Source organism: Mya arenaria, chromosome 1 (assembly GCF_026914265.1).
Source record: "Mya arenaria isolate MELC-2E11 chromosome 1, ASM2691426v1".
NCBI lineage: Eukaryota > Metazoa > Mollusca > Bivalvia > Myida > Myidae > Mya > Mya arenaria.
Window position 1 is genome coordinate 24,903,109 of NC_069122.1, and position 12,023 is coordinate 24,915,131.

Here is a 12,023-nt window from a genome sequence, read left to right on the forward strand (position 1 = left end):
GCTTACAGAATGTCATTTTTTTTTTTATTCGTTACAGTCTTGCTTACTTCGTTTGGTATTGGCTCTCCACAAGAGAAGAGTATTTATTGGACATAATTACACATTGTACAGATAATGACTTATTTGATACTTAGAAAATTTCATTTTATTTTTTTATTTATTATAAAAATACATTTATGCGAAAACAACAAACAAGCAGTTTCTATTAAATTACAAAACCGAAAAATGCCCCTCTAAATAATCGAATGTATAAAGTGATATATAATGCATATTGATGTGCAGGTTTAGTTCATATGAAAGCAGGCACAATATGGTATAACTATTAAACAGTTAGAAACACAAAGATAGCATATAAGTTATATCAAAATGCATTGAAATTTATACAAGGATAACAATGAGAAACAGAACTAAAAGTAATGGCATGTTTATTCAAACTGTTAAAACATTAAAATTTGATAATAATTATAATAAAATCAAGCGATTTTTATCAATTAGCGCCTTGTGCTAAATGAAGCCAAGCAAATAAATCAAGGTGTGAGATTCTTAATTGAAAATGGGAAAATGACATCGACACAAGTAAACAAAACAAAGTGTGAAATTCGTACTTGGGACTGCGAAAATGACATCGAGCGTGGAGAAATATCGACCCTTAAGATATCGAGCCATCCGATCAAATTTTATATGAACATACAGTAAAATAAAATCGGTCCTTTTAATCTGGTTCGAGCCAAAGAGGATATCGAGCCAACGAGTTTTGACTGTAACTGAAGCAGTATCAAACAGATCTGCAATTTTATGTGGCACCAGTCATAATATTAAGTGCAGTTGGTAGAATAAGAGTGTTTCTGTTTCAAAACCTCGCCTTGACAAAGAATAACATGAAGTGATGGCTGTATGTATCAGTGATTTTTTTTTCCAAAATAACTTTTCTGCCTCTGCCTTTTCAATTTAGAAAATAAGTGTGATAAGAACAAACCTTGACCAAATTAAAACTTTCATTTTTCTTTTAAAAGGTTTAATTTTCTGCTTTTACTGATGTTATTATCAGGCTTTCAAGTGCCCAATAACAAAAAAATGGGGATAAAAGTAGAATATTTTTGAAAAAGTAGGGTAAAATAGGGATATTAAGAGCAAAAAGTACGGATAGTAGGGCTCGTTACTCGCTATTTTGGATGCAAATAACTAATGAATACTAAAGATATTCATCAATTGTGATGTACATGTAGTTATCTTTGCTTAAAAACCAGTGCTTCATGAGGGATTCAGCCACAGGATGAGGAGATGAACCTGGAAATGGTGTCTCTGACTTGCGAACATGCACCACTCATTCTCATCACAGAACCCCTCTAGCAGCCCTGGAGACCTACTGCATTAAATCAATTATACAAAAGTACTAGAAATGGCTTCTTATTCAAATCAAGATTTAGAAAAAGGCATTTAGTAAATACTTTTCTATTATTTCTCAAACTATTTTTACAAACAAGAGCTGTCACAGAGACAGCGCGCTCGACTTTTCTGCGGCTTTTCAGTGTAAGGTTTGAAAAGTTTTGGCCAAACATGCATGGATCACTGTTAGATTAGATTTCAATGCAATTCATGATGTGCTGAGATAGTAACATAAATGTGGTTACATGGAAAATTTCAACCAGATTTTTTAAGTCTAATAATAAAGGGCAATTATTTGCAAAATACAGTTATATATCTTGGTTATTCAATTACGTTGAGTGGTTGAATACCATTCTATAAAGTCTCAATTCAATACATCGAGTAGTTACTTAGAAATTAACCTATGTGTGCTTACACGCAAAACCTTAACCAGAATTTCTATGTCGAATAATAAAGGGCAATTATTTGCATTAAATGAAACTAGAGTTATCTTACATGGCTAATTAAGTAGGTTGGATGGTTGAGTACCATTGTATCGAGTCTCAATGCAATACATCAAGTAGTTGCTTTGATATTAAAATAATGTGTGCTTGCACACAAAACCTTAACCAGAATTTCTAAGTCGAATAATAAAGGGCAATTATTTGCATTAAATGCAAAGTAGATTATCTAACTTGGTTAATTAATTGGGTTGGATGGTTGAGTACCATTGTATCAAGTCTCAATGCAATACCACAAGTACAGTCAAACCTGGTTGAACGGTCACCTGCTTTAAATGGCCACCTGCCTTAACGGGCCACTCCAAATTCCCCCCGTACGTTTTTACTATATAATGTATGTGCATTAAGCGGCCAACTGTCTAACGCGGCCACAGCCACTAATTTTTGTCCCCATGAAGCCATATAAACACTAATTAGCGACCACTAATCCCTTGTCACTGACACTTTCGCTGATCAATTTTTCCAATACACAGCTTCAATTGCGTTAAGAAGTTTACGGAAAAGAACGACGGCCTCGGATATTTCCGTCATCCAATGAAAATGAATATTGCATCAAACGATTGCCATGCGTGTTTACTCATCGAGAAATCATGTTTATTTCACGTCGGCGAAAGTTTTGTTCAGAATTGACACAATTAATGACACAATTAATACGATTATTAAATAATTACGAATTTAATTATTAAATGCCGACAAAAACACCGGTTATTATGTATTTACAGTTTGCATTGTCATTCGAAGGCGTGAAACGAGTTACGATTTTTTTCACTTCAATATTATTTTTCAAAGTGTACGGATTAATATTTCTACGGACGGATATTTACAATGCATTGTTCTTGATATTTTTACTAACTTTGATAATGGCTGAAAATAAGACTTATCGAAAGTGTTTGACTCTAAAAGAACGTGTTGAGTGTATTAAGTTATTAGAAAACGGCCGTAGTGCTAGAAGTGTTGCCAAGGAATTTAACTGTGGAAGGACTCAAGTCAATTTCTTACTTAAGCGTAAGCGTGAAATTGTGGAGGAATATGAAAGCAATGGGAATCCAGACGCAAAAAGACAGAGGAAAATGACAGGAAATGAGGAACTAAATGAACTCGTGTATAAATGGTTTATGGACACTTGTGCTCGTCTTGTTACTGTATCGGGTCCATTAATTCAGACCAAAGCCAAAAAGTATGCTGAGGAGTTAGGTCTTACTGAATTTAAGGCTAGCAATGGGTGGCTGGAGTCATTCCTTACTAGACACAACATTGTTTTTAAGAAACAAGGTGGTGAGCGTGGCGAAGTCAATCTGAACACAGTGGCCAAGTGGTTAGACCAGATTCCATCACTTTGCGAGGGGTATTCTCCTGAGGACATCTTTAACATGGATGAGTCTGGACTATTCTACCGAGAATCATCGAGATCCACATTCTACACGAAGGGAGAGGACTGCGCCGGTGGGAAACGAGTAAAGGAAAGGATAACAGTTGCCCTCTGTGTTAATCTTAATCCAGATATTATACACCAACACCACTGGATAGTTTACACTTTATGCAGACTTCACAATAAGTAGTCACGCAGATATATTTCACACTGTTGTCGCTTAGCAAGTTCATGACGTCATGACGTCACAATGACGTCACCTAATGTTGTTTCTAAAGGAAGAGTATTCTACAACTCAGAGTTGTAGAACATGAAATTAACATTCATTATATTTTCTTTTCTTTTCTTCTTTCTGATTTGTATCTATTAATTATCAGAAATAAATATTTTCTAAATAATTCAAATTTAAATTAATATGATAAAATGAATATTAACACAGTCTATATAAATTCTTCTGAAAATCGCCCTCCATGGAACACTTCTAGCAGATTGAAACCGGAAGCTCCTCGTTTGGTCATGCAGTCTGCAAGGTGGTATTTACCCGGACACCAACGTATCTCCTTTACTTCATTCCTGGACAGAGATTCACTGATGGCTGCTATGTCGACACGCAGGCGCTTGTCATCAACTAACTTGGTGGAGTGCACAGCATCAATGACACTCTTGTTGTCGACATGAGCAATTATTGGTATAGTGTTTCTTTGAAGCTTCATAATGTCCTCTAGCATCTGTCTATAGTAATAGCCACATTCAAGACCTTCTTGTAGACTGAGTGCCTCAGCAGCAATTGTTGACCGAACAACCCTTTTAATCTTGTTTGTACGCCAATCAAGTGGGCAACATTTTCCCTGGTTGTCAGCTAACCACTCAACAAAGGCTGCAGTACTTCCAGTCCCGTTGTTGATGTTACACAGAGAAGCATCTGTGAATACCACGATTCTCCAGTCACCGACATTTCTGCTAAGTCTTGGGAATGAAATAATCGATCTTACATCTTTCAATCTGTTGACTGTTTTTACAGCCCTTGACAAATCACCTACAGTTGCTTGTTTTAACTTGGTACTCAAATCTATGAGTTCAAATGCCATGTCCGGTCTAGTTCCCTGTACAGCCCAGTTGATCTGACCAATAATTTGTCTGTAACTAGTTTGTTCTTCAGCTGTAAGAAAATCTTCTTTCTGCTGCACCCGCTTGTATCTAAAGTTTTGCTCTTTATATTTCCTACATACCTTGATTGGTCAAGAAAAAATTCTCTGGACTGTTGCATGACTTTGAATCCAATATAATTAAAACTTCCTTCCTCTACTTTCCCTGCTACAAATCTTTTTCGCAGACTTGTCATAATTCTTTCAAGGCATTCATCTCCAGCATGCAAAAAATCGTCAACGTGGCAACATATGATTCCGCTCAACTTTCCATTTGTATGCAAAAGGAACATTGCAGGATCCATTTTAGAAATTTGGCATCCGAGTTTCAGTACTTCTTCCTTTACACTCAGATAAAACTGTCTTGCACCATCCTTAAGTCCATACAATTCATGATGTAACTTCCAGATAATTCCATCAGCATTTTCGCAGTCCTTTGGCGGCTTTATGTAAACATCTCTCTTTATCTCTTGACCTTGTAAAAATGCTGATTTAATGTCGGTGGTCTGAACAATCCAGTTGTTGATGGAAGCAAGAGCAAGAAATGTTCTCATGGCTCCTTTTCCCACTGTCGGACTGTCACATCGCATTGAAAATTCTTCTTCGAAGCCCCTAACAACAAGGCAAGCTTTTGTCTGTTCATTCTTTGTAGTTATGACCCACCTAGTTGATAAAGTACTTTGGCCACAATCTTTTACCTCCTCATATGTGCTGAATTGTCTCAATTTCTGTAACTCTGCAATTTTTGCCTCTGAGACATTATCATTAACATTACTGTTCTTCAACACTAGATGCACATCATCAGTCAGATGTCCCCATTCAACTTGATCCAAATTGATACTCTTTTTCTCTTTACTATCATCTTACATAATGTTGTACCAGTGTTTGTTATTCCCTATTGCCTTTCCTGCCCTCCCAAGAACCTTTGCATGGATCCATACATCAGTGTCTGGTTCTTTATACTGAATATTATCATTGGGTTTCAGTATTTTTCTATCCTGTCTGGTATCTTGTGTCTGTCTTTCTCTGCCTAACACTATTGGTGTCTCCTCTAACCTTGTTTGTATGTCATCATTCAATTGTTCGGATGGTAATTCTTCAGAAATCATTTGTTGATCACTTGTGATCTTCATTTCTGGCTGAGCATTGTTTCGTCCTGCATCTAAACTCTGATTCTCACTGACATCATTGTCTCCTCCACTGTCCAAAAAATTGTTCACCTTTTGTAGTCTATTGGGAGATACACGTACAAACACTGCTCCATGTCGCACAAACACCACTTTCCCATCTTGGAAAACTACTTTTCCTGGTCCAAGCCAACGTTCTCGACCCTCTCTCTTGTAAAATACACGGTCTCCATGTTCAAACAACTGTTCCGAAGCTCTTACCTTATTTCTGAGTGCTCTTCTTACTCTTTCATCAGCTTCAGACTGTATAAAAGCGCTTCCGAGTTGCATGCAATACATTCAAATGCTTTGCAAACTCTTCACTGCATGTGGATCCTTGTAATGCTGGCAAATTCTCACTCATGATGTTTGGAATGTTGGGGTTCTGGCCAAAGACAAGTTGATGGCTGCTGTAACCGTTCCACATTTGCAAAGAGTTCCTCGCCATGTTTGCCCATGATAGGAGTGTCTGCAAGTTTACCTTTGTGTTATCTGCATGAAGCTTGGTCAACATCATATCAGTAATTGCATGCACTCTTTCACACAATCCATTTTGAAACGGACTATCAGCTGACGTGGTACATAACTGAATGTTCATTATGGATGTAATTTCCCTTAAGTCGTCCGAGTTGAATTCCCCCCCATTGTCTGTCATCAAAGATCCCATCACTCCAAATTTCCCAACCCATTCCTTCATTAATGCGTCTATGATATTACACGGCTTCTTTCTGTCTACAAAAATAGACAAAGTATATCTTGACCACATGTCTTATGATGTGTAAAATCCACAGCCCATTCCATTGTTTTAGGTCCATTGCAACCTTTTCGTTGAACTTGGAGGCCATTGGCATACCTACTACTGGCCTTGAAGGAGTCTTGGCATATACTTTGCAAAGTTCACATCTGTTTTCAATTTGGTCAAGATCTTCTTCATTAACCTATGTGTGCTCACGCAAAACCTTAGCCAAGGGGCTTGGGTGAGTAGTATAGCTCTCCATATTCTTCGAATAGTCGAGCTAAAAAGAAGGGATAGTAGGGCTTTTTCAAGAAAAAGTACCGTAAATTACTGATTATAAGACGCTAGTGTATAAAAGACGCATTGAAAAAAATCTGTGAAATACTCGAGGAAAAAACTTTTAATCTATGTTATGGGTTATAGGACGCATTGAAAAAATGTTAAAACCGTCTGCCACCATTGGCAACCATGTTTGTTTACAGTGACTAAATAACAAGAGGCCCAAAAGGGCCTATGCTCTACTGGCATGGCTTTTGTGGTCATATCAATTCAGAGCATGTATGTATGGGTAAAAGGCAACAGACATATACTTTATGTTTTGTGTTTGGGTTATTGTGAAATCATTAATGTTCGTGGGGCATTAATGTTCGTGGTTTTCGTGGGTTTGGTGAACCACGAATTCAAGATCCCACGAAATATAAACCCTTTATTCACTTTTTCAATTGCCTTGTTACGTACATACTCTAGTATATTCTTTACAGAGGTCACAGTATACAGTGTTAAAACCTGTCTCACTGTATAACTTACGATCATTATTCTGTTAATATATTATAACTGCCATTAACAAACTAGAATGGGCTTTTGAGAAAAGCGCATGTCTCCCCCGAAGGCTTAGTAAACAGACACTTACCATAAAAATGCAAAGGCCTTCAAGTGCTGCTGTTTCTCAGGGAAAAAACGGCAGGTCTTTTATGGACAAAAAACAAAATAAACAAAATGCACGAAAGTTGAAATGAGACGCCAGTTATTGATCGGAAACGGTTTTCATCTTCAAGCCCTTGTGGACTTGACCTTTGACCCAGTGACCCCAACTACTGCATGACCCTTACAAGCATGCAAAGTTTGGAGACTCCAGGTAAAGCAGAACTTAAGTTATTGATTGGAAACCGTTTTTTCATCATCACTCTTTTTGGACCCAGTGACCCCAAAATCAATACGGATCATCTGCCCAAGAAGACCTACCAGCATGCAAAAGTTCAAGACTCAAAGGCAATAGGAACTCCACTTATTGATCGGAAACCTTTTCTTATGTTCAGGTGTCTGTGACCTTCACCTCTGACATAGTGACCTCAAAAACAATGCGGGTCTTGTACACCCGAGTAACATCTCTACAATTTTAGGTAAACATATGTGAAAGATATTACACGCAAATGATTTTTACATGGAAGGTCACCACGACCTTGACTATTGACCTTGTTACCCCCAAAACAATTGGGATCATCTAGACATCATGACCAACCTCACTTCAAAGTTTGGTGAACCTAGATCAAAGCATTCTCCTGATATTGCACGGAAATATTTTTTTACATTAGAGGTCACAGCGACGTTGACCTTTGACCTTGTGACCCCCCAAAATATAGGAGTTTTCTAAACCTCATGATCAACCTCCCTACCAAGTTTGGTGAACCTAGGTCAAACCATTCTCAAGATATTGAGCGGAAACGTTTTTTACATTGGGGGTCGCCGCGACCTTGACCTTTGACCTAGTGACCCCAAAAACAATAGGGATCTTCTACACCTCATGACCAACCTCCCTACCAAGTTTGGTGAACCTAGGTCAAACCGTTCTCAAGATTTTGAGCAGAAATGTTTTTTATATTGGGGGTCGCCGCGACCTTGACCTTTGACCTAGTGACCCCAAAAACAATAGGGATCCTCTACACCTCACGACCAACCTCCCTACCAAGTTTGGTGATCCTAGGTCATGCGGTTTTCCAGTTATCGATCGGAAACGAAGTGTGACGTACGGACGGACTGACGGACTACCGGACTGACGGACAGGGCAAAAACAATATGTCTCCCCCAGAGAGGGGGAGACATAATAATCAACCAAATCAATTAAATGTGTTTTATGCAGCAAATGACAGTTATAAGCACGTGTTTAAACGTACGCTGTTAATGAAAATCTCCAAGTTTACAAGATGTGCGTGATGAGTGTCCATACTCGATGTTTTTATTTAATAAAATAATTAATCGATTACTAGTATATTGAAGGTTACTAAGCACCGAATGTGACAATATACGCACCTTTTCGGTGTTTTCACAGTTTGCAAAATTCTTAATTGGCATTCAATGGCTTCCCCATCTGTATTTATGACCAGGGTACATCTTTTTTTATTACCTTTATTCCGAATTAAATCGATAAGTGACGTGGGTATATGCACTAATTGGCATGTCGTACCACATTAGCGAGTGTCATAAACCGAGTGACGTAGAAGACGGAAATCACGGGCCAGCGCGTGGATATTATGCAGACGATCTAGGACGATCGCATCTTCGATTTTTTTTTTTTTTCACAAATGAAAATCCACGAATTCAAGTACCCACGAAATTGTTTTTTTTCGGCAAACCACGAAATTTCATGCCCACGAACATTAATGAATTCACAGTACCTGAAAACGTAGCACGTTCAACATCTGAGCCCAGAAAGTATTGCAAGCAGATTAGTTGCATGAACTATTTTAATATGTGCCAAGTAAAAGTCATCTGACAAAAAAAAAATGTTTTCAAAACTGTACTCATAGTAAAAATTTCTGTAGTTTTAAAAGTTAAAAAAAGTTGGTCAAAAGGTCAAAGTCAAGGGCATCCTAGGACAACATTGATCAATTTGAACAAACATTCACAATCAATTGTGCTGAGATGGAGGCACGAACACACAAAAAGATTTTCAAACCTTTCCAGATTTATGTTTACCAAACCTGTGAACCCTGGGTGTGGCCAGTAATGACACCAGGTGCATAACTTAAACATTCACAACCAATTTTGTTAAGATGAATGCGCAAACTACAGAACTTAAAGCTAAAAAATGGCCTTTGGGCTTTCAACAAGAACAAGGCAGAGTAATTCACAAAATCAACTGCAGAAGCAAAAAGCAAATTGTCTCTCAAAATCCTAAACTTGCAAATTGTCTCCCTTAACTCTAGACTTGAATTTACATGTACATGTAAACTTGGCTAAAAATAGAATCGCTCATGCAGACCTGGCTAAAAATAGAAAGCATTTCTTTAAAACTTTCATGGCCCATAATCTAGGCATTTATGGGCGGATCTGGCAGGTTTTTGAAAGGAACCGAGCTCTAATGGATATCTAGATACTGTACAAGTTTCATCGAGATACAATCAAAACTGAAGACTGTATCGTGTTCACAAGCAATTGTTTACAGACGCACGAACGCACGACCGCACATACTACGTACACATTACCATCGCATAAGCTCTTCTGGCCTTTGGCCAGTAGAGCTAAAAAAAAATTCATGAAAAAGGCAATGGTTATGTCAAAGCATGCAATATTAAATGAAAAGCAAAATATGTTTTTTTGTTTCACATAATAATACAAAACAGTTTAAAATGAAAAACATTCAATCAAGCACATAGTTCATAGCACAGTAAATATTCAAAGCAAAATGCATAAATAAAATGTCATTCTGTCAGCCTTAGGTCACTTAGTTCAATTTTTAAGTGTTCTTTCTGTTGGTGTATCGTAAACAATACAGTTCTCTTATTCATGCTATGAATAAGGCTACAAATGCCACACAGATAAGCTAAAGTTTAAAAAGTAATTCCCTAAAAACTGAGGCTACAACCTACCATGCAGATGAGTTCAGGTCCGGCAGCACTTTGGCTACTGGCAGGTAACACTCCACCATATCTTGACAGATGGGCTCTGTAGCCATAAGCTGTGACTGCTGTGTAGCCTCATACATCCTCAGACTCGGGCTTCCGATACTGGACTGGGTCTGGGTGTCTGTGGGCCAGGATGAGGGGGGTGGAGCTTGACTGGTTATTGCAGGCGATTCTGCCCGGGTTGAGGGTGTGGGGGTGTTTTTATGGGATGGCTGTAATATGTGACAGCCATTGTACAATTAACATTTTGTTAAAAAATTGCCCTGTAGTTTACAAGTAATATTTGTATATCACATATAACCAAACTTACCATCTTTCTACTTATAAACCAGTCACAAAAATTGTATTATGTCAGTCTGATGTTACAATAAATACATTTAGAATCCTATTGCCTGCCTGAGCAAGTAGGATAAAGTACTCTTAAAGTGAACTTTTAGCGCTGCATTGTGATTCTATAACCTTTTTTCGTTTTGCTGCATGGTGAAATACTTGAAAATAGCCTTACCTTTTCCTGCATTAACATTAATACAGGCACAGGCTGCGATATCAGGGGTCTGGCTAAGGGGGAAGAAGGGGCAACTTTCTGACTCAAAGGGGTCCCACCATCATCCACAGGCGTTGCAAAAGACACACGCCTTTGCTGTAATGTGGTAATGTACACATCATTAAATGGCTAATAAGAGTACAAGTAAATTAAAGATAGGCATTGCAAACAGTAGTGTTACCACAGGTGATCCTCACATAGCTTGGACACTAAAATATGGACCTTCCGTCATTTGATAGTGTTTTAAAGGTAGTAATATGACATTTCATTAAAATTATATGAGTTTAACTCAGAAAATATCCTAAAATAAAAAATGGCATTATGCAGTGCTCCAGCTAGCCGGTTTTTTTAGGGCGGTCCGCCAATGCCCCTTTTCTTACTGCCCTGCCCCCTTTTTGGGAAGTGCCTTTTTCAATAATGTTCCATTAGCGCCATCTATCCCGTTAGTGCCCTTTTTACTAATGAAATCATCAGGAAAGATCGGCAGCCCTTAATCCGCTGTCATAATTGAGACAAATTATGTAATACTTGATGATAGTGTTCCCCCTAGGTGTCACCATGCTGCCCCATTGACTGCTTTAAATATGCTATACTGCCCTTTCATTTTCCCATGTGCCTTGTCTGTGTCATATGACAGGTTATTGTGCATTTGTGTAATGAGCAGATGACCTGTGTATTCATAATCATTCATATTCTAATCCAATAATTAGGTAGAGTAACAGCCAATTAGTGAAACATCGCCAAGAGGCGAAGCTATTAAATGTCAGCCAATCAGAATTTCATATACATTGAGAACTCTTTCATTCAAGAATGAAAGTTCATAAAATGCAATAGAAAATGCGAAGGGATGGTGAAAAATGTTGTCAAGATCTATTAAACCTTTAAAAAAAAATTGTTAATTGTATTGTACAAACGAGGCTCGCCATTTTAAACATTATTGATTTGAAGCAGACGATCATTGGCGATGTGAAAAACATAGGAAAGGTGGGCCACGCTAACACAATCAAATACTTCTCTTTTTCAGTAAATATTTTGAAAGTTTAAAAAAGTGTAAAATATTCATGATGAAAATTACTTTGTAACCCACAAAAATATTTTGATGCTTTAGGCCACTCCTTTTTTATTTTTTGGTTTACAGGAATTTTTGGAAAAAATGTCCACCGGGTGGTCGAAAAAAAAAAAAGAAAAAAAGAGGAAAAAAGTCACAAAACATTCTCTTCAAGGGTGAAAATCAGAAAACAACATAAAAACATTGAAAATTTATATCATTTACTT

At 37.6% G+C, this 12,023-nt stretch overlaps 1 protein-coding gene across 2 annotated transcripts in view; it reads right to left on the reverse strand.

Moving 5' to 3' along the window:
* LOC128229427 (telomere-associated protein RIF1-like) overlaps positions 1-12,023 on the reverse strand; it is a 238,016-nt gene that overhangs the window by 61,458 nt on the left and 164,535 nt on the right. The window contains exons 26-27 of one of the 2 annotated variants that reach the window (XM_052941344.1): positions 10,710-10,844; positions 10,169-10,416 (exon numbers count right to left, since the gene is read on the reverse strand). The exons of the other annotated variant lie outside the window; for it this stretch is intronic. Of the exons in view, the coding sequence (XP_052797304.1) occupies positions 10,169-10,416; positions 10,710-10,844 (383 nt within the window). The remainder of the gene's footprint in view (positions 1-10,168; positions 10,417-10,709; positions 10,845-12,023) is intronic. 2 annotated transcript variants of the gene reach the window in all.